Here is a 24,339-nt window from a genome sequence, read left to right as displayed (position 1 = left end):
GCTATTTAACAATTGTCAGAGAGTTATACAATTATTCAATGTTCAAAAGGAAAAGTTTGGAGTGTACATTTTACCCCAGAGATGGGGTAAAGAGTTGTTCAACGGACTCAAATTGGACCATCTTTGATGCAATCCTCACGTGTTGAAGTTGTAGTGTACCATCAGTAAGACAAGGATTGGATTAAGGGAAAAATAAATCTGGGATGTATTCCAATTTCCAATCTTGAACTCATAGGCACCACTGGGAAGGTACTTGACATGTTAATGATAGCAAAATTACGTTATAGTAAAATTACTTGTCCAGGAATGCCTGATCGAAGCAGCTGCTAGTAATCTCCTATCTTATGTGGCAAATGCTGCTGTGAGCCATCATGTGGAAAACATACTTCCTCTCAATCTTTCAAGTGCATTTTGAAAGGTATCTTTAAAAAAGGCACAAAAGAGGCAAAGAGTAAATTAGATTTTTTTTTAAGGTATGCTATTACTGAAATTCTACCTTTTAGTCGTTTAATTTCCTCCAAGTATTGGACTAAATTGATTCACATGGTATTTTGATATGCTTACGGATATTTTCGCAAGTACTGTATCTTTCATGGATGGAGATAATGGCATTGGCTACTTGTTTTTCTTTTTTCTTTTTCTTTTTCTCCCTTTTAAGGGCTAAACTACTATCATATCTACATGAATTTATTTTTTAAGTAGGGAAAATCGTCCAAAACGTCCCTCATATTTTGTAAAATGACTTTTTTCATCCCTCAGTTTTAAAAGTGTAATTTTATATCCCTTACATATTCACATCGGTCAAATTTAGTCCCTAACTAGGTTTTTGATCATTTTTTGGCCGGAATCCATCACGTGCAACGCACGTGATCATTTTTTAAGGGTAAATTTGTCAAATTATATTTAAAATAAACTAATCTATAGTCCTCCACATTTTATAAAACAAATTTTTTCGTTCCTTACATTTTATAAAATGATTTTTTCATCCCTTACACTTCACAAAATGAATTTCTTCATCCCTCACATTTCAAAAAATGAATATTTCCATCCCTCACTAATTATGTGTGTGAGGGAAACCCTAAATATATATATATATATATATATATATATATATGTATGTGTGTGTGTGTGTGTGAATACATTTTGTTTAAACACATGTATATGTCTATTTGATTTTGCTTAATAATACGAATAGCATAAATATATGTATGTGTCTATTTGATTTCACTTAACAATACGAATACCATATATTAGACGTGATCATTTGATTTCATCTGGTATTAGCTAGTAAAAAATCTTGCATTCATTGTCAAGTTGGCCAATAAAGCTATTTTAGGTCAAAATACTATAAGAATATGCAAATTAAGGTTCTGTTGGTAAATATTAGTCATAATCATACAAAAAGAGAAGATAGCCCACAAGTTGGGCCCAATTATATACATGTGTTTATGCTATTATTATTAAGTAAAATCAAATAGACATATACATGTGTTTAAAAAAAATGTATTCACATACATAATTAGTGAGAAATGAAAAATTCATTTTTTGAAATGTGAGGGATGGAGAAATTCATTTTGTGAAATATGAGGGATGAAAAAAATCATTTTATAAAATGTGAGGGACAAAAAAATTTATTTTATAAAATGTGGAAGACTATAGATCAGATTATGTAAAATATAATGTGACAAATTTACCCTTGAAAAATGATCACGTGCCTTGCACATGATGGACTCCGGCCAAAAAATGATCGGAAACCTAGTTAGGGACTAAATTTGACCGATGTGAATATGTAAGGGATATAAAATTACACTTTTAAAAGTGAGGGATGAAAAAAGTTATTTTACAAAATGTGAGGGATGTTTTGGACGATTTTCCCTTTTAAGTAATATCTTCATGAATTGGGCAACAATGGATTGGTTCAACTTGTAAGGTTTGTAAACTTTGTCTTAAATCAAGATATTTTCATATCATCTACAAATTCAGTAACTAAGTAACTCTGAAACGAAGTATCAAAATTGAAATTAAGAACTATAACAGGTATTCTTTTTAATTAATTATTAGAATTATGTGTCTTTTCTAGTGAACAATACATCATGTGACATGTGTATCCCTACATCACTTGTATTATCAATAAAGAACCCAGTTATACAACAGACCAATTTGAATATGTACCCATATTGCACTTTGCCTCATTCAATGAAATTATTAAGCACTTTGCCCCTTTATCCTTAGGTGAATTAACACGAAAATTCATTTTATCTGTTCTAATTAATAAGAAAGAAACATGCCCTTTGGCCATTCTTTCTTTTTCATTTTGTGGCTAGCGGAATTAGTTCCAAATATCTAGACAAATATTATGACATATGCTTTCTATCTCAAGTGTCCAATATTTGCTAAGGTACTTGACAGGTGTCGAGCCTGTGCAATAATAAAAAACTACTTCACAAAAATATAAATTTTATGTATAGCAGTGACTAGGGTCGAATCTACAAGGATTGGGGATAATTTATTTCTTTTAAAGTCCAGAGTATGGGGGGTTTTTATAAAAATATAAAAATAACTAATTAACTATATAAAAGCAACTCAAGGAAATAAACAGGAATTAGTCAATAATAGATATGACTCTATCCAAAGATGCAACTTTTCAGACACGATCCATTCAACTAATGATCGATGCAAAGATAATTCGATTCCTCATTAATAGATTGGTTATAGTTGTCATACACGCGATAAACAATCAACTTTTTCTTACTTCTTTGATAGTCAAGGTACGACCATTAACTATTTCCCTAACCAAGAAATAACCCTAGATACGATCGTAGGATTTAATTCTTCGATTACATTAAGAATTAGAAAAGCCCAATCCTAACCAACAAATACGCTATGAGGGTTTGTTTAAATTAGATCATACGTTTTCCTAACATGGGACCAATCACGCTAGTCACTACTGGTATTGACCAATCAAACAATTACGGATCTAACCGGTTAATTTGGCAGTAGATTATTAGATTAATTTGAATATCAGACCCTTGACATTCAAATAACAAAACAGTCATAAGAAGTTAAACTGGAAAACGTAGAAAACGTACAAATACCAATGAATAAAAGAAATAAATAAAAATAATTCGATCTTATAGATGTTTGGAACCATGACTTCAAGTCGACCCTTGACTAGAAAAGAAGATTTAGCTACGCATCCTCAAGGGAAATCCGCAGGACTCCATTGATAACAATTGCGTATCGTTTTTCTCCTCAAACTCACGAAAGATAAGAAAAATCCCTTAAAACTAGTGACGGCCGTGCTACTTCAAAGAGTTATCCCCAAAAATGTTGCTGGCTAACTCCTAATCACACAGAAATCCAGCTTTCTTTTTTTCCTTGTTTCCTAATTGAAGTCTATTACTAACTAAAAACTAGTCTCCTAAATAGAAAAATAAACCACAAAAGAAAATATTCCAAGTTTCCTAATTCAACCATAAAACTAATAATGAGAATTCAAGTTTTCTAAATCTTACTCTAAAGTTACCCAAAGTTTGAATCGAATTTGGAAACGGGCCCCAAACGTGTGAATCCCAAATCCTTCAGCCTTGACAATCAATTCGCAGAAAATCACCCATTTTTAGCAACTTTCGCTCCAACACCCTACAATTAGTACAAGTAACCAAATATAAGTAGAATCTATCAATTAAAATAATATTTGGGTAAAATCAAGGGAAAATAATCATAAATTAAATAACAATTTTGCACCCTATTAGTGCTGGAATTGATTTAAATCAACTAACAATCTCGTATACTTTTTCCATATTTTCTATTATGAGAGGTTTGCCTTTAGAGTCACTTAAGATTGGTTTGTCTTCCTTTCCTCCTCCATTTGTTACTTACATTGTAATTTCTATAAATGGCAAATTCATGGAACAATTCCGTCGAATTTCAAAGTTCTTTCCTCCCTCTAATAGCACTCGATATAGGTTTTGGTTACATGACATTAGAAGTTTGTTTTAGAAACAATTCTTGACTTTGTATTTTCTCGTAAGCAAAGAAAATTAGCGGATACAGATATGCTGGATATTATGGTGATAATCGATAAAACAAACTGGATTCCTAACTTTTTTGAGTCATCGACTCTGAATTGGCCAACATTTGATATACGTCAATAACTTAACACAACTTTTGATCCTCAATATTTGATCTGTGTGCCAAATTGGTGCCTAATATTTCAGTCAAAACAAATATAGATCCCAAAATTTGTGATTGTAAGCAGATTTAGGACAATAATGGAAAACCATCTTAACTAATAGTCAACATCAAATTGGGGTTGGTCAAAAGTTTTGAATTTGCATTTTTAATCCCTAATATTTTAAGTTTTGATCATTATGGGTCCCTTAGATTAGATTTTAAGTAGTTAAAACCAGGGCTTTTAAGATGAAATGATATCTGAATTGAATTCGATATATGACAAATATGTTCCTAAATATCTATAAAATTTCAAAACACGTTGTATTAGCACAACATGATTGCAGCCTAAATAGCATATCTTTGTTAGATAAGTTATAATTTGATGACAATATGCCAATAATAAATAAAATATAAAAGTAGTGGAAGAAAAGGAAAATTCTAATTTTATAATCTAAGTATATTATAGTTACTACTACACAAATTGTTATATGTCTTGTGATGTAGATTTCAAATTCTTGTAGTTAGCCATTATACTTATAAAAACTATTGAAGATAAGTATCAATGTGAAGGTATTTTAGGATTTTTGGGATCTTTCTTTGGTTTTTTTTGGGAAAAATCATTTAAAACGTCTCTCACATTTTGTAAAATGAATTTTTTCGTCCCTCACTTTTAAAAGTGTATCTTTTACGTCCCTTACAAATTTACATTGGTCAAATTTGATCTCTACCTAGGTTTCCGCCTAGTTTTTGGCCAAAATTCATCACGTGCCTTGCATGTGATCATTTTTAGGGGCAAAATTGTCAAATTAAAATTTACATAATCCGATCTATAGTCCCTTATATTTTATAAAATAAATTGTTTCGTCCCTCACACTTCACAAAATAAATTTTTTAATCCCTCGCATTTCACAAAATGAATTTTTTTTATCCCTCATTAACCTTGTGTACAAAAAGTTTTTTTTTTTAAATCCATGTATATATCCATTTGATTTCACTCGAACAGTATGTAAGACTAATCCATGTATATATTTCTATTTGATTTTACTTAAAAAGACTAATTGTAATTGTATACATGCTATTCAATAGATATATACATGGATTTAAATCTAACAACTTTGTTTTAAATTCATATATATATTTATTTGATTTCACCATGTGAATCTATTCTATATTTTTAACCTTTCTCTTTTGGTAATAATTCATTAATTGAGTTGTGTAATAAGGTCATCTAATTAATCGGTCCTAATTCGAAGTCTATAGTTATGCTAACAAATTGCAGTTTAAATTTAAAATTTTTACTCGCCACCTTTAAAACCAATAGTTGAATTTCTTGCCTTTTGATTGTCTTAAAATTTGAAAGTGTCAATCACTTACTTCTTTTGTCATACTTTTTCTTTGTTTATTTTTTTTGTCAAAATTTAATTTGATATAAACACTTGATAATGTTTAGAATTAATTATCTTCTTTATTTTCAATTTTTGAGTAAAAGAAAATAAACATAAGCCAAAAACTAATAATTTTTTAAACTCTCTATATGTATCTATTTAATTTCACCTGAACAGTACGTTCAGATGAAATCAAATAGAGATATATTACATGCAATTCGTATTGTTCAGGTGAGATTAAATAGATATATACATGAGTTTAAAAAAAATTTATTCATGCACATGATTAATGATGGATGAAAAAATTTATTTTATAAAATATGAGGGATGAAAAAATTCATTTTATGAAATATGAGGGACGAAATAATTCATTTTGTTGTGAAATGTAAGGGACAAAAAAAATTAATTTTATGAAATGTAAGGGACTATGAATCGGATTATGTAAATTTTGATTTGACAATTTTGCCTTTAAAAAATGATCACGTGCAAGACACGTGATGGATTCCGACCAAAAACTAGTCGGAAACCTAGATAGGGACCAAATTTGATCAATGTGAATTTGTAAAGGACGTAAAAGTACACTTTTAAAAATGAAAAACAAAAAAAGTCATTTTGTAAAATTTGAGAGATGTTTTAAACGATTTTTTCTTTTTTTTTGAAAGCTTCCTTTTATTTTTTTTGTTGTCTTTTCTACCAATTAAAATCCAACGTTCCAATACTTTAGCTTTAAAGTATTTATTTTAATATCTATGTACCTTGATAATCATTTAATAGTTCATATAATGGGTATAAAATGTCAATTTCATTTCAAATTCAATTGATAAATTGTTTAAAATGCAAAAAAAAAGATCAACTTAATTTGCCAAAACGTTATATTCCTTATATTTTGAAAAGATATATAGTTAAGTTTATTCAAATATTGCTAGAAATAAAAATACTAAAAACACAATATCAATTATTTATTAATAGTGAGAAATAATTATACACATAAATTATACCAAATTTAAGACTAACTGCAGAAAAATGAAACATATCAGATATATTTGGCATGAATAAGTGAAATAAATGTAAGAGGAGAAGTTTAATTAGAATTCTTATTACCTATTTAATTTGCAACTCAAATCATGCTAAAACCCTTAATATAATAATTTAAAATTTAGGAAAAAATAATTATTCAAAATCCAAACATCGATGACCAAAATTCAAAGTTAAAATTGTTGACTAACGGCAATTCAATGTTCACCGTTAGTCATTGTTCAATTTCTATTAATTGTCTCAAATTTGCCTAAACTCACAAACTTTGGGGACTAAATTTATTTTGACAGATACACTAGAGACCAATTGGACACACATGGCAAATATTGGAAACCGAAACTATAATTCTCCCCAATATTTTCTCGTGATCTCTTCCAATGAACGAAGAAGTTCCCTTTTTAATCCCCTTTTGTACCAGCTCTTACCTAACCGTCTCTTCTATATTTTTTTCTCTAATTTCCCTTGTTAATTACGTACCCTAAGAAGAATTCTTCACTACCTCTTCAACTTTTTTCCTGATCACTCAGAAATAACAAGAGAGACTCTCCCCCCCCCCCCCCCCCAAAACCTTACACTAATAAAAAAAAGACAGAAGAGCGAAACATAACAACAACAAACTCAGATCCAATTACTTTGATCATGGGAAAGAGGAAGAGAAGAGGGGATTTGGAGCTTCAACTCCCGGATGATATTCTCTTGAACATATTCAAAAGAATTCCAGCAAAGCCTCTTATGCGACTCAAGTGCGTTTGTAAGTCTTGGAAAACCCTAATTTCCAGCCCCTTCCTTGCTAATTTGCACTACAAAGTCTCACAAACTCGGCCTGATGCCTCCTATCTTATATTCTATCTTAGAAAAAACTTTTCAACGATCCGATCAATCTTCCCTACAAATCTTGAAGCCGCCTTCACAGCTGGACTCCCTACTCATAACTTCCAGCAATCTTCACCATGCACAGATATTGTCAATGGTCTCATCTGTTTCTTCGACCGGAAAGATTATCAACTTAAGATGCTGAATATTACCACCGGGGAAAAGGTAACGCTTCCTTATCAGCGTCCACTACAATTCCGTTATCCATCAATGTTTCTGGGATTTGATCCTCATAGGAAGGAATATAAAGTGCTCTGCACTTTGGATTTCGGCAGGCAAGTTAAGTGGAGGATTCTTACAATTGGAACGAATTTGTGGAGGACGATGGGCAACAAACCACTACTGGAGAAATTCAAGAAGGGGACAATTTGTGTGGATGGATGTATTTATTGGAAAGATGAATTGTTCGTAGATGGTGAAAGAGCTATACAATATTTTCATGTTGGGGAGGAGAAGTTTGGGATGGTTTTTCCTCCCAAAAGGACTAAAAGAATTCGTCAAGTGACACGGATTGGAGATGATCTTGCCATCGTATACAGAAAACCATTTTGTCATAATTTGTTGAAGCTATGGATATTCAACAAGGAGGATAAAAATTGGGCCAAGAATGTAATCAAATTGCCAAGAATTCCAGTTTCCAGACTTGAAGTCATAGGGACAACGCACAAAACTAGTGAAATCTTGATGACTACAAAATTGGGGTACCATGACATGTTGCAGTTAGTATTTTACAATCTGGAAACAGAAAATTTAAGGACCAGCAATATTTCTTGTCCTGGGATGCCTAGCATAGCAGCTGGTAATCTCCTTTCCTATGATGCAAGTGCTACTGTGAGCAATCATGTAGAAAACATTTTTCCACTGGAATTTTCAAGCCAAGGAACAGCATAAAACAAATGCAGAAAATAAAGAGGAGAATAGTAAATCGTTCCTTGTTACCATCCTTTATTAGTTCTTAGTCTTTTAGTTTCCTTCTACTCAGTGCAGTATTTTGTGTAGTTAATTTGGTAGCTATAAACTTTAATTTTGAATTTTGCTGCTACAAACTTTAATTTCATCATCATTTGTGGTGTGTTTCCGTTGTAGGAAACAAGTTACTTCGCAATCCCGCATCTGGCCTATTCCCGTCTAGTGCTGGATCCAAAGTACCCAATTTGTGTTCCTTGGTAATGCGAAGTGTTCCTCAAAGATTTTGGCCCAATAGATAGGGTATGGTAGGACCTTATTTCAATCGATTTCATATTTAACCTTTGATCATGGATGATTACCTTTCGGTTAATAGTGAAGCACGCGTGGCACAATTAATTCATAAAATCACTTTGCACCATGCTGCAGTATCTTGATCTTTAATCTTTGGTTAGTTTGTTTAAATCATTCACAAACACAATTTCCAACATTTTGCGCAGGAAAGATGTTGATTTTCTTCTACCTTCTTTTGTATATCTTTTCCATATCAGGTTTTTTGCACAAACCATTTTATGAGAGTTGCCAATATTGAATGCTTAATGAACATTTTTAAAGAAATGAATGAAACATGATTCTGCCAAATGCATAAGACAACCATCCATGAACACTCAGGTAATCTCATTTATTAGAGGATAGCAACAGCCAAGGTAAAATCTCTACATTTATCTCATCACGCCGCACAAGCAAGAAAAGCAAAATCTCTACATTTATCTCATCACAGTTATGGAAAGATGAGGACCGATCAATTTGAGTACTTAACAACAATATCATGTAATTTGACATAGAAATAAAAGGTCTTAGCTCTGCTGCATTTGTTTCCTCAAATTTCCAAGGGGACCGTAATGTTTTTCAGCTGTATCCTGCGTCCTGCATTTGCAGCTACCTATATTAAGATTCGTACCACATCTGAGGCATATGCCTTTACATTTTGGGTCACAAATTGCATCAATGGTGATTTCTACATGCAATATATCTCTTATAGGCTTCGAAATGTCAATTTCTTTATCTTCTGGAGGAAAATGCAGCTGATCATCAATATCATTATCTTCGTCTTCCAGTCCATCATTATCAAATGACCTAAACTTCTCTTCCCCATAAATTACACCCATATCCATTGTTTCTGGTTCTTCAAAGGGTTCCTCACTTAGTACAAGTGAGAAATTGGAAAAAACACTCTTAGCAGCTGATTCACCACACCTACACGCACAAGACATACAACTTAGCAATTGGCAAACGAGATGATAATTAGCATTTACAGGCAATTTTTAATGACATTCTCCCATCAAATGGCTAGGGTAACGTATCTACATAATGGCAAATGATAAGCAAATTCTACAGACAATTTACAAGCATTTTCTCATCAAGTGGCCAGGATAAATACACGAATATCCCAAGGAAGCTAAAGTAACTTGACTACAGTCCTTATTAACAGTCTCATCAAGGCTTCTTGTCACCCCTAGAGAACTGATGGGGCAGCCACATACTTTTGATTCATCTAAGATCTGTTTTAGTTATTAAGTTATTTATGCTCTGCCTTCCACCTAACCATCTTTTGCAGAAACTGCGTGCCATTTCCTCCTACAAGATCAGGTTTTTAATCTGAATACTTCTGCCGCAACATATAATACAGAGAGACAGACAGACAGACAGACAGACAGACAGAGACAGAAAAAAATTGGATGAGCACACTATGTTTTGGGAAATTCTTCTTAGCATGATATTTACAATGGCGGGATCAATCATCTTCTATGTGTGTAGAGAAAGACATGTAACAGTGATATGTTCATCAAGAGATATTTAATAACACATTACAGCCGCAAATGCTTTTAATATCACTAAAAGTTATGATCTTTAACTCAAATTATTATGCCAATACCCCTTATAAATTGAGGAAAAGAGATATAGGTAAGAGGTTCTCAACCATAACAAGTAAACAACTTCTCCTTATGCATGAATAAATGTAATTGCATCGAATCATGAAACAAGTACAACTACGCAGCTAAACCAATTTTTAACCAATAACACATATCTGAGAACAGCAAAACCACTTATAGAAACCTTAAAAATCACGCAACATTTTAGTTCAGGAAAAGAATTAACTTTTTTACCTAGATAGATGATCGAAACTACAACAAATAAGTCAGGAAACATGTAAATTTAATAAAAGCATGTTAATAAAGCAGAATCAAAATCAATTACCTGTTACAGTCAAGAGCAAACACAGTTCTAACAATCCCATCCAGCCTCAACTTCTGCTTCTTCTTCATCACATCCATTGAAATGAGAACAGGGGTTCCATCAGGATAATCTTTCACAGCTTTCGTGACCCTTAATCCCAATTCAGAAGCCTGAGTTTTCGAAACCCCAGATGAAACCTTTCCTAGTCCTAGCCTTTCCAAAGTAGTGCAGTATTCTATATGGGATATTGAAGCGCTCCTCTTATAAATTACTGCGCCTTCCCATGGTAATGGTCCCTCCTCCTCATCTTCCACCATTTCTCCAAGCTCTTCTACTTGACCATCATCCCACTCGAAACCCCTTGCCACTGCACTTTCCTCAGCAACCACATTACTACTATTCTTGCTGCTCCCAGCTCTCAGCCGCCCACTTTGTAAAATGATTCTTGGCTTTTTGTTGCAGCCCGAAGCCAGATAAGTTGAACATTTACGAGGAAAAAATTCGAGGGATGGATGTAAAACAGACACATTTTGGATTTTCAGGTTACAGAATTGAAGTGGGATGACGTTCGATGACACCACAGAGTATGACGAATAAATAGGCATTTCGTCGAACACTTGGTATCCACAAAACAAAATTTAGAAAACAGCAGGACCAAAGGAGAACCTATAAATCTTCATGGAATAGAGGGTATTATTTGGAAGTGTCAAGTCCCCGGTAGCATCTGCAAGAACAACAATTTATATACAAGAAAAAATGAAGAATCGGAAAAAATGAATATGAGATAGAAAAGTGAAAATAAGGAACCAAATTTCATTACTTGCTAGTAATTTCCAACCAGTGAAGAAACAAAAAAAAAAAAGTAGCCCACCAGTTCTGAAATTTTGTAGCACCTCCTTTTCTTGTTGAGCTACGATAAGTTTGCTGGTGCTTCAGGGGAAAAGGCAGAGGTTATCCTCATTGCCAGAAGAAATAGTTATCCAGTGGTTTAAATGCAGCATATGTACAATACATGAAGCATATCGTACAAGCGAATAATGTAAGGAACGCAAACGAGTTTACTCGGATGGAATATTAGTTATATTATGGCTTTTTTTTGTTCTAATATTATTTCTTTTCTGTTCAAGAATATGGTAAATTCGTTAAGAAACTAGAAATTTGTAATTTGTTGCTTTTATCGAGTTGACTTTTTTTGTTCGATTCAAGAAATTTCGAATATTATAAGAGGAAGAAGAAAAAGGGAGAATTTGATTTGAGCTGAAATAAAACATTTGATAATTACTAAAAGTTGTTTGAGTTTATTTAGTGGCAACCAACGAATGTAGGCTGAAATTCTATGAAAAAGTAACAAATATGCAGTTGAACAAGAAGAATTAATAGTCCTTTAAATTTCTAGTATCGGGTAATTAATTTTCTTTAATCTATTATATTATGCTTTTTCCAATTGAATGAAGTAAGCATTTTAATTTATCGAAAAGGTTGATTTTTTTTATTGGTGTATGAGTCTTATAGATTGAGAGGGTGTACATTGCACAAGCAAAAAGAAATTGGAACATTTTGTTACAAGGTATCTCTAGCATGTTACTTTCTTTTATTTTTTATTTATCTATTTCAAAGTCCCCCATTCTTCCTTTATAGGCCAAGCATAAAAGCACGCAAGAACTCATTGGTTTGACCAAAAGGGTTATTAAGGTTCTATTTGATAATCCAATTCAGCATTTAAATTTAATGGATTCAAATTTTAATATGTTAAGATGCGTTTGATAACCAAAAATTAAATATCTGAATTAATTATTTCGCACTGAATTTTCTAGGCAAAACTTGTTTCAAAAAATAAGTGATAAACTATTTACTTATCAGTGAATGTAATATACATTCAAATGTATTTGTTTTAATATTTAATAATTGAATAACTTAATAGATTCAAATTTCATATTTTATGAAACACCCTAAAGTTCTTTTTTTTTTGTATTTTATATAATTTTGCAACCTTTATAGTTAAAAATGAGATATTTGAGTAATTTAGTTGATTATTCTTGGTATCAATTGCAAATCTTTTAAGCCAAAAGTTTGTTTGAAAGACTCTTTTGCTCCTCAAAACTCATAGTAGAACCCTCAATCACCGAATTTTCATTCCTTATTTGCATAGTCAATAATATCACTACACTATTGCCGTTTGTTGGAAAAAAAAAATAATATCACTACACGTAGAAGCAAATTTAGGCGTTTAGATTCAAAAGGAATTTTAGTTGGGAAAATAAAATACAAACTGATAACTTTGCAGCGCCAAAATTAGCAAAACTAAAACATGGAATCAGAGGAAAACATTAACTTTTGTTTCATCAATACTCATAATCAGAATTCTCTGGCGAGCCAATCCTCATGTGCTGATTATATTCATGAGCAAAGTTTTCTTCCCACTGACTATAAGAAGAGTACTGTGTTTGTCCTGTAAGGTTAACAGGAAAGAGTTTTGCAGAGGAAAGAAAGAAGGTGGAAGGAATTCTCTGTCTATTGAATGAGAAATATTTAGGCTATATATAGCCGTACAAAACAAACAGAAAATACAATAAATAAGGAGTCTCCTGCTAACTAACTCCTAAACCGAAAGACCTATTCTAAAGCAAAGAATCCCAAATGGAATGGGATTTTATTTGACTAAATCTAACAATTCCTCCCTTAAACTAAATGCTGAAAGAATTTAGTTTATACTGCTCTCTGCACAAACTCCAAGCATAGTACGCAGCTTCAGAAAAGCATCCAACTTAAGAGGCTTTGTCATCACATCAGCTATTTGTTCCAAAGTATTGCAATGAACTAATTCTATCATACCTGTCTGTGCAAGTTCTCGAAGGAAATGGAAACGAACATCTATATGCTTGCTACGACCATGCATAACTGGGTTTCTTGAGAGCTCGATTGCAGAGCTATTGTCACAATGGATAGTATTTTTCTCTTGTTGAGTCTGATCCAGCGTTTTGAGCACTCTTTTTAACCAAATTGCTTGACAAGCACAAGCAGTAGCAGCAATAAACTCAGCTTCGGTGGTAGACAGACTCACAATAGGTTGTTTCTTAGAAGACCATGATACAGCTCCAGAACCAAAGAGAAAAACATAGCCTGATGTACTTCTTCTATCATCCAAGTCACCCGCATAATCACTATCAGTGTATGCTATAAGATCATCATTTCCTCCCTTCTTATAGAAAATTCCATACTCAGTTGTTCCTTGCAAATATCTCAACACTCTCTTTGCCAGTTGTAAATGAAGCTGAGTAGGATTCTCCATATATCTACTCAAAAGACTTACTGCAAACATCACATCTGGACGAGTCGCAGTCAGATACATAAGACAGCCTACCAGTTGTTTGAAGTGAGTCTTGTCCACCTTAATTCCTTCTTCATCCTTGCAAAGCTTGAAACCAGGAACCATGGGAGTTTGAACAGATTTGCTTTGATTCATTTCAAAACGTTGCAACACCTCCTGAGCATACTTTCTTTGACCGATAAAAATTCCACCTGATTTCTGCAAGACTTCGAGACCCAAAAAATATTTCATTTTACCAAGATCAGTCATATCAAACTCATTCTTCATCGAGTTCTTAAACTCAGTGAACATCAACTCATCATTTCCTGTGAAAAGAAGATCGTCAACATATATACTTACAATAAGCATGCTGCCCTCCATGTTTCGTTTAACAAAAAGGGTATGCTCATAATCACATTTTTGAAAACCTTCCTTCATGAAGTATGTTTCAATACGGTTGTACCAAGCACGCGGAGCCTGTTTAAGCCCATACAGAGCTTTCTTCAGCTTGTACACCTTTTCCTCCTTTCCCTCTTGAATGTAACCACACGGCTGCTCAACAAAAACATCTTCAACTAGTTCTCCATGTAAAAAAGCAGACTTCACATCTAATTGATGGATAGCCCACCCTTTTTGTGCTGCTAGAGCGATCACCAAACGAACAGTCTCCATACGGGCCACTGGAGCAAACACTTCTGTGTAATCTATACCATATTGCTGTGCATATCCTTTTACAACCAGCCTCGCCTTAAACTTGTCGACTTCTCCCTTCTCATTAAGTTTCGTTTTGTAAACCCACTTGACTCCAACTATTTTGACTCCTTTTGGTCGATCGATTAGTTCCCATGTGCCATTTTTCTCAATGGCTGCAATCTCGGCATCCATGGCATTTCTCCATTTTTCATTCTTCACTGCTTCTTCATAATTAAGTGGATCGGCAGCCGCTGTATATGAGGCAAAAAATGCTGCCTCTTCATCAGACAAACCTTCACCTGAAACATAGTCTTTCAACCAAGTTGGTTGCTTCCTACTCCTCCCTTCCACGGGATCTGGAGGGGTTTCTTGATTAGTGGTAAGAGACTCTTCTGACCGTGTGTTAGCAACATCTTCTTCTACAAGAGATTCTTCAGTCACCGCCTGTTCATCATCTTCCCATTCCAGCTCCCAAGTAACAGCTGAGTCATGTTGCTTATCCCATTCCCATTCTTCACATTCTTCAAAAACTACATCTCTGCTCACCACAATCCTTTGTGAGATAGGATCGTAGAGCCTGTACGTCTTTGATTCCTCGCTAACTCCCAGTAAAACACATTTCAAGCTTTTCTCATCCAGTTTAGTTCTTGAGCTGTCAGGCACGTGAGCATAGGAGACACAACCAAAAATTCTGAAATGTTGAACTGACGGCTTGATTCCGCTCCAGGCTTCTTCTGGTGTTTTGTCTTTTACAGCCAGGGTTGGACTACGATTTAAAACGTGCACAGCCCAATTTACTGCTTCTGGCCAGAAAGTTTTAGGCACTTTCTTTCCAGATAGCATGCTACGAACCAGATTCATGATAGTCCGATTCTTCCGTTCTGCAACGCCATTTTGTTGTGGTGAATATGCAGCTGTCAATTGTCTTTGCACTCCATGTTCCTTGCAGAAGTTGTTGAATTCTCGAGATGTAAACTCTCCACCACGATCCGTACGCAACATTTTTAGAGACATATCTGTTGCTTTCTCAACATGTATCTTGAAGCTCTTAAAGATGTTAAAAGCTTCTGATTTTTCTGTCAAAAAATACACCCATGTTTTTCGACTAAAATCATCAATAAAGGTAATCAAGTACCTTTTCTTGCTATTCGAGGCTGGCTTAATTGGTCCGCAAATGTCGGCATGAACTAGCTGCAGAATCTGAGATGCTCTCCAAGAACTTTTCATTGGAAATGAATCTCGATGTTGCTTCCCCACAAGACAATCTTTGCACAGCTTCGAGGGTGGCTTAAGTAATGGCAGACCTTCCACCATTTGTTTTTGCTGCAAAATTTGTAAGCCTCTGAAGCTTAAATGCCCAAACCTGCAATGCCACAGCTGCGCTACATCTTCTGTGACTGTGTTAAAACAAGTGGGTACTATAGGCAAGGAGATGGCATGCAAGATGAACATTCGATTTGCAGACATATTAGCTTTCATGATCAAACCTTTGTCAGGATGATATATTTTGCATTGCCCTTGTTGGAATAAAAGGCTCAGCCCTTTCTCTTGCAATTGTCCCAGACTCAGCAGATTATTCTTCAATTCCGGAACATAAAAAACTCCTGAGATGATGCTAACAACTCCATCAATCTCCAACCTGATGTTGCCCTTCCCATTTACCACCATGCTTGAATTATTTCCCAGCTTCACTGAATCTGTGAATTTTTCATCCAAATCTGAAAAGTATTCTCTTTTTCCACTCATGTGATTGCTGCATCCAGAGTCAAGAAACCACATGTCTGTTTTGTGTTGCTTCTTTCCTTCAACATAAGCCATCAGCAGCATGTGTTCTTCACTCTCCACTTGACTCTCTGCAAAATTTGCCACTCCTTTCTTGCATTCCCACTGGAAATGACCAAGCTTGTGACAAGCATAACACTCCACAGTTGCTTTGTCAAAGCTTTGTCTGTTTCTTCCACGGCCTCTGCCTCCAAAGCTCCCACGTCCTCTTCCTTGTCCTGCATATTGGTTTCCATGGGTCACCTTCAGTGCATGTTCTTCATGTATAGTGTTATTCATGCGTTGTTCGTGCACGAGCAAACTGCTTTGCAGCTCATCAATTGACAAAATACTTGTATCATTAGATTCTTCAATTGAACAGACGACATAATTGAACTTAGGTGTCATTGACCTCAGAATCTTTTCCACAACAGCAACATCTTTCAATTCTTCACCATTGGCTTTCATCTTGTTGGTGATGACAAGAACACGAGCAATGTACTCATTCACAGATTCTCCTTCCTTCATGTGAGCAATTTCATACTCCTTTCGCAATGCCTGTAGATGAGCACGCTTTACTCGCGTTGTTCCTTGATATTTCTGCTTCATAGAGTCCCAAATACTCTTTGACGTATCTTTGTTGACGATAGTCTCCAAAATGGAACGATCTAACGCCTGAAACAGGTAGTTCTTAGCTTTGAGATCCTTCAACGTCTGCTCTTCACAAATTTTCTTTTGTGCCTCAATTAAAGTCACACCCTTTGCTGCTGCAAAAATTCCATTTTCTACCACATTCCAGTACTCCTTTGATCGAAGAAAATTTTCCATGAGCATTGCCCAATGATCGTAGTGACCATCGAACCTCGGTACTGCTGGTTGAATAAAGGCACTCTCTGTTGCCATTTTCGTTGCCTACACTCCCTTAGAAGACTGCTGCTTCTACGTACTGAGCCTCTTGCGAGGCTCTGATACCAGATGTAAGGTTAACAGGAAAGAGTTTTGCAGAGGAAAGAAAGAAGGTGGAAGGAATTCTCTGTCTATTGAATGAGAAATATTTAGGCTATATATAGCCGTACAAAACAAACAGAAAATACAATAAATAAGGAGTCTCCTGCTAACTAACTCCTAAACCGAAAGACCTATTCTAAAGCAAAGAATCCCAAATGGAATGGGATTTTATTTGACTAAATCTAACATGTCCATGCTGATGATGATCCTCCCAATTCCCATAGTACGTAGTTTGCTGATTCCCCCAGTAACTATTGTAGGCAGACTCCTCTGGAGCCTTTTTTTTCTCCTCTTCCTCCTCAGTTTCACCATCCGGCTTGACTCGACCGCCATATTCCCTCCCATGGCCTTGGTAAACATGCTCATTCTCGTCGTATTCTGCCTCCCACTTCACTTCCGGCCACTCCTCATCAGACTCCGACTCGGAGTCATCCTGCTTTCTACTGTACTCTTCATACTGCCTCGTACTGGGGTTATAGTATGGACTAGTAATCCGTTCAAATGGTTCATCCTTTGAACGGGATTCTGGACGAGAAAGTAAAAGTTTTCTTCATCCATGACTTCCATGACTTCTTTGACGACATTGTCACGTACCAAAGATTAAAATCTACCAAGATTTCTTGACAGAAGAAGTTAAGAAAAGAAGCAGCAATGCTTAGATAATAAGCTTCGAGAAACAAAGATCTTACACTTTCGAACGGGACTACTGGTCTCTTTATAGTACACTGTGTTGCCATTTCTTTCTATGTTCCCAATTTTTATAGTACACTGTGTTGCCATTTCTTTCTATGTTCCCAATTTCGCAGAGAAACCATAACACCGGAAATGGAAACTTTGCACAACTTAATTTTTAGTAACAATCAAATATGGAAGCTCAAGCTTAAAATTTCGCAGAGAAACTATAACACCAGAAATGGAAACCTTGCACAACTTAATTTTTAGTAACAATCAAATATGGAAGCTCAAGCTTAAAAATGTTGTGCCAAAGGTTTCTATAGACGGGTCTTTCCTAATGTTGCATCAAATGACTCCGACCGAACCATGACTTAGGAAAAATACGGTGCTTTTTTATAAGTGTAAACAAGAGATTTTGAACTTGAAATCTACTACTTACACTCCCTCCCTCTCCTTCAAAAAACTATGTCGTTAGCTTAATAAATGGTTTGGCTGATTTTTGGTTATTAAGTCTCATCTTAATTTGGAGTTCCAACGAAAATCAAACATCTTAGGGATTACAATCAAATGAAAATGTCAAATAATTAAATATGAAAATTTTTTAGGAACCCAACTTGATCATTTTGGCTTTCAACTTTTATCAAAATTTTAATTTCTATGAGGAAACTTATAGTACGTTCTAATTTTTCCAATAGTAAGTTTTGAAAGTTAAATAGTAAATTTGTGTAATAAAATCGTGAAGTTTATGAGTGACAAAAACTTACTATTTAATTTTAAAAACTTACCATTTTATATGAAAAACTTACATATAACTAGATTAGTAAGTTTGACTAGAATAATAGTAAGTTTTGGAAGATGAACGGTAAGTTTGTGTAGCACAAAGGTAAATTTTATGAATGACTAAAACTCATTGCTTTATTGCACAAATTTATAAATTTTACTTGAGAAACTTACATATAACTAGATTGGTTAGTTTAATTAGAATAATAGAATAATAATGATAAGTTTTGGAAGATAAATGATAATTTTGTGTAATTTTTGTTTCCCAATCCTCACTTTATTTATAATATCATATACTATCCTAATTTAAGAGGGAGATCCAACTGGGTCTAAGGGGGCCGACCACCACCGGATCAGATGAGTGCAGTGCGCACCTGTTTGAATTTTTTAAGAAGCCGCTTAATGTGGCAATTGGTAGGAAGCAACCTTTCACCCCACCAAATCTTTAATGGCTTAGTAGTGACTATCAGCCTTTGGGCTAGTGGTTTAAATTTGATAATAAAAAGGTAAATTTTTGGACGATTTACTACTTTATTACATAAACTTACCAATTTGTATAATTAGATTACTAAGTTTTATTAGATTGACGGTAAGTTTTGATAGATAAAAAGGTAAATTTTACGGACAATTTACTACATCCAATGAACCGCGACCTAGGAAAAATGCGGTATTTAGTATTTAGTCATTTTTTCCTATGATCATGGTTTTGTATTTTCTGTTGGTTTCTGTAGTTCATTTTGCCAATGTGTTATTGACAAAACGGGCAAGCTAAAGAATTGACACATAAATATAAAAGACAAATAAGGTGCACAGGCATTAAATTCCCCAAAACCTTAATTATTTTTTCTTGTGAAAATAGTAGACGAGGAAAAAAAAAAAAAGGAGATTGTTGTCTCGTTATTTTTCCCTTCATGAAAATAAATAGGACATTATTGTCTTTTTATTCCGAAGTACTCATTCCTGTTGATGACAGGAACAATCACCTGCTTTTCTAAGTAAGAATAAGGCTCTAGGATAAGGAAGATATAGATTTGGAGTCTTAGACCCCCTTGGCATGTTGTTCAAGAACAAATTGGAACTCACAAGTCACTTGAAAGGATCGAACTTGAACAAGCAACTATATATAACCTCATTCAAGTTGAAGAAGGATCCGTCAAGGAGTTGGACAAGACTGTGGATCAAGCTTGGCGGATCAAGAATGGCTCATTGTCTTGAATTCGTCTGTTTTGATTGGAGTCATTAGTTAGCTAGTTTAAGTCCATCGTTTAGTTAAGTTTATTAGCTTAATAAATTCAGCCAGTCTTGTTGGAGTTAGTGGGCCGATACTTTAGTAGCTAGTAGATAAAATAAGTGAATTCTTGTTCCAGGGTGCAAACGAATCGAGTTTAATCGAATAGCTTGCGAACTTGTTCAGTCAAAACTCGAGCTTGAACTTGCATTGACCGATTTCAAGTAGCTCGAGCTACTTGACAAGCCGAATTGGAGCTTAAGAGCTTAATATTTGAGCTTAATCAAGTTCAATCGAGCTTTATATATATATATATATATATATATATATATATATATATATGTTTTTTTAAAAAAATTTTATTTATTAGTATGAAATGTGTATTCTGTTTCTTGTTTAAAATTATATAAAATATAAATTTATATTTTCTAAACTCAATTAGGCTAGATTGGACTCGATAAGCAAGAGTTCAAGTTCGAACTTAAGTAATGCAATATAAAATCAACCTCGAACTTGACTTCAACCTTAACTTTCAAGAACTGAACAAGGTAGAATTCGAATTCAAATCCAAGTATTTTTTACTCGAGTCGATTATGCCCCTACCTTGTTCCACTCAGATTTGTTTGAGTACAGTTATCTATACTAATACTATTTACCAATCGATATGTTCTAGAAGATTTTTAATAATATGAAATGTGTCATTTCCCAAGATTTTTTAATCATTTATTCTTTAACAAGTTTAATTAATGTTAGCTAACACTTGTCTATTGGTTTAGTTGAAATGTTTAAATTCGATTAGAAAAAGTTCGGCTAAACTAACTTATCAAAAAGTCTGTTTATCTGTTAGTTCACCATGGTTAAATTTAGTAAAAAAACTGATTACAAAATTCTTTACTTTAACGTTTCCTATTGGGTAATAAAAACTGTAGTTAAACTAATTTATCAATAATTCTCCCTAATCTACCTATTTATTAGTTGAGACATTTTAGAGGTTTTCTAATACTAATAGTTTGGTATGTGTTTTATAATTTTTTAATGCTTTAAAAATTTCAAACTCATCACTTAACATTCTCCAATACTAAACATGTTATGTTATATAAGGCTAACATATCCAATTTTTGTATAAAGTCCACCATCTAAATTCTAATCCAATAATTTTCATTATCTGAATTCTAATCTAATTTGCTTTCATATTCAACAAACCAATTGAACTCTATCCAAATATTATGTTTCGTTCAAATAGTACAATCGACAGACTTATTAGTTAACATTTATTTGAACACATTTCAAATACTACTTCCAAATCTAATCTACTTGCAAATTTAGCAAACTCAAATCTACTTTCAAATTCAACAGAGTGGTTATATTCTATCCAAATTTTATTACTTTAAATACTACATTAATCTTAAATAATTGGTTGACCTATTCCATATTTCTCAATTTCTCTATCTAACTTATTTATCATCATTTTTTTCACCTGCCATCCACAACTCAAGATAATTTTCATTATATTAACATTTATGCATAAATTTAATTTTTTTTCTTTTTCATTATAGACCTTTTTTGTTCGTTCCTTCATGCACAATATTTAACAAGTATATGTTTCAATATGTACAATATTTATATGTTTCAACATGACTTTTATTTTTATATTCAAAATGACCGAAAAAACCTCAATTTTCTTTTTCATATTTTTTTATTCGTCTTGTTGGGATGATTGGGTATTCGTATACCTTTTGAAGATAAGATAGAGTGATCTTACCACTATTTTTAGATAAGCCTCCAGGCACATTACAATCAATGGCTTTCTTTTATATTTTGCAAGTTTAAGAAAAACTTCCATATTCCTTTAATTTCTTTTTTCAAAGGCTACACGTATTTCAAAGAAACCGTAACATTGTAAGTATTTTAGAAAAGCTGTAACATCGTAAGATAAAGGCAAGATCATTAGTATTTCAAGTATGAATTTTGAGATGTTAATTATCTTTTATAACTTAGTTGTATCATAATCACTTAAGAGTATCACATATTGAAAATTTAAAATATGTTGTTTCTTTTTCTTTTGACAAATTTGTAAAGTTAATATTATTATTTTGGTGCTATAATGATAGGCAGCTAATAATTGTTTATTTTGCATGCTTTTAAGTGTATTTATTTGCTTACTTTTGGTGTGATTTTAAGATTTTTAAAGATGAAACTTTCTCTTTAAGCTAATATTTTTACAATCTTCATTTTATAGTCAAAACTCGCATTTGATCAGTTTAATGTGTAAAACTTGTGATAGGATTTGAAGATTCATGATCACTTCAGATTGAGGAGGATTCATGCAATAACATTAGATGTGATTCAAGGATGACTTGGAGATGATAAAACAAACAAGTACAATTCTCTAATAAAAAAAATACGACTTAAATATGCAGGGAAAATATGTTTAATCTTCTCATTTTAACTAGAGCAGAAAAGGACAAACAAAATGTAGGAGAACCAATACACGGGTGCAATATGCGACCTTATACATGCGTATTGCCCCCACGTATTCTTAAAACTGCAATGTAACTTGCACAGCTAGTTGCTTAGTTTTCACACAATTTTTTCAACTTATTTACAGATCAATTTTTGGCTAGATTCTGCAAAAGTGATATTGGAAACTTGAAGAAGCATCTTTTGGTGATTTCAAGACATAAGTTGCACAACTTTAACAACTCATTTCGAGTTTGAATTCATCTATAAATATGGGGCTTGAAGATACATTTTCACAACTATGGAAGGCTAGAGACACTACCAAAAAAGTTGTTTTCATTAGTTTTTCTTAGTTCATTTGTATAGTATAGTTAGTGTAGTTTATCCATCTTGTACTTGTAGTTAAAGTTGGATGAAGAATTAGGCAGAAAAGATGGAGAGTTGGTTCTTATGTGACAAGTGTGACCTCTCTCCTATCACTTTCTCTTTTGCATTTGATTTCATGTTTAGTTATAATACAAGTTTGGATTTTATCATGTGTTGCTAAAGTTTATGTCTAAAGTTATGGATGAACTTTCTATATATTATTAGTGATGTTTAATTGGTTATTTGATGATATTATTTTGAACAAGTTATTCAGCATTTTTTCTTACATAATCATGATTAATTGGCCATTAATTGCGATAATTATAAGGTGTTAAGTTTATAATGAGAATTAGAATTTAACACCAGTTCAAGGAAGTGCTAAATCTAGAAAGTTCACTCATGAGAGTAGAGAAGCACCTTTGTAGCTTTTGATAAGTGAATATTTAACGTAAATTTTGTACAAATTTGGCATGAACTTTTGGTATGTTTTGAGAAGATTAAAGCCATATTTGAACTCTTTTGGTGATAATTGCTTAAATATTGTTTAAGTGTTCAAAACTTGATAAATGAGTGGATTAATGCGTTAATTTTGTGAAATTGTGAAGGTTATTGATGTATGAAATTCATGCACGAGCTGAAAGAAATGTAAGGATCGTCCAGAGGACAAAGTACAAAAGAAATTGGGAGCAAAAATGTAGAAAAAGGAAAGAAGTGAAAAACTGGAAATTTGATCAACACGGATCCGAGCTCGGATCCGTGTAAACAAGGGGCGATCCGAGCCCTCGTCTGTACTTCTGGAGCAGTGTAAACACTGGATTTTTGGCATCATATAACTTCATGAAGTTTTGTTGAAAAATACATAATACATATTAGTGACAATTTTAATGTGTAATGGAATATTTAATTGGTTTTAGAATGTAAGAGAAAATCCAGTAAAGTTAACTCATAGTCGTAAGCAAGGAGATAAAATTAGGGAGGGGTAATATTGTCTCATCAAAATAAAAATAGGATAGTGGAGGTGCAAATAACATATGGGGAGTGCAAATAACATTACCCTTTCAAATATTCAACTTATACTTGACTCTTATTTTCTAATGAAATAAAAATTAACTAAACAAATTTACATTAGGTACCTTTATAGAAAGTTTCAATAAATTACAATAGATTTAGATTTTATCTTGATTTCAACAAATTCAATCAAATGCGTCCATATGTTTAAACATGGGAACAAAGCAAGTACTTATATTTTTAAGTATATATGCAATGTCCTAAAAAGAGTTGTAACTAAATTTGTTGAAAATAATGCTAAAGAAAAATACGCCTACATTTTTCAAGCATAATCACAAATTTAGGTTGGAATTAATATTTGTACAAGTATACAAAAATTTCACACACTCTTATTTTTTGCATTGTTTGAAAGGATTTTAGGTAATTTTTTATTAACTATT

The 24,339-nt window shown here is 33.3% G+C and overlaps 2 protein-coding genes across 2 annotated transcripts; one reads left to right on the top strand and one right to left on the bottom strand.

The window, feature by feature from the left end:
• Positions 1-7,235: 7,235 nt before the first annotated feature.
• Positions 7,236-8,360, top strand: LOC113766585 (putative F-box protein At5g52610). Its single transcript, XM_027310759.1, has one exon. The coding sequence runs from the start codon at positions 7,236-7,238 to the stop codon at positions 8,358-8,360; it is 1,125 nt and encodes a 374-aa protein (XP_027166560.1).
• A 672-nt stretch (positions 8,361-9,032) lies between these two features.
• On the bottom strand, positions 9,033-11,577 carry LOC113764931 (large ribosomal RNA subunit accumulation protein YCED homolog 1, chloroplastic). Its single transcript, XM_027308977.1, has 3 exons — positions 11,485-11,577; positions 10,635-11,337; positions 9,033-9,632 (listed from the first exon to the last, which is right to left on the bottom strand). The coding sequence occupies exons 2-3, from the start codon at positions 11,216-11,218 to the stop codon at positions 9,233-9,235; spliced, it is 984 nt and encodes a 327-aa protein (XP_027164778.1). The 5' UTR covers positions 11,219-11,337; positions 11,485-11,577; the 3' UTR covers positions 9,033-9,232.
• Positions 11,578-24,339: the final 12,762 nt, after the last annotated feature.

The sequence above is a fragment of the Coffea eugenioides genome, chromosome 3, assembly GCF_003713205.1.
Source record: "Coffea eugenioides isolate CCC68of chromosome 3, Ceug_1.0, whole genome shotgun sequence".
Lineage (NCBI taxonomy): Eukaryota > Viridiplantae > Streptophyta > Magnoliopsida > Gentianales > Rubiaceae > Coffea > Coffea eugenioides.
This window is presented reverse-complemented; position numbering and strand designations above follow the sequence as displayed.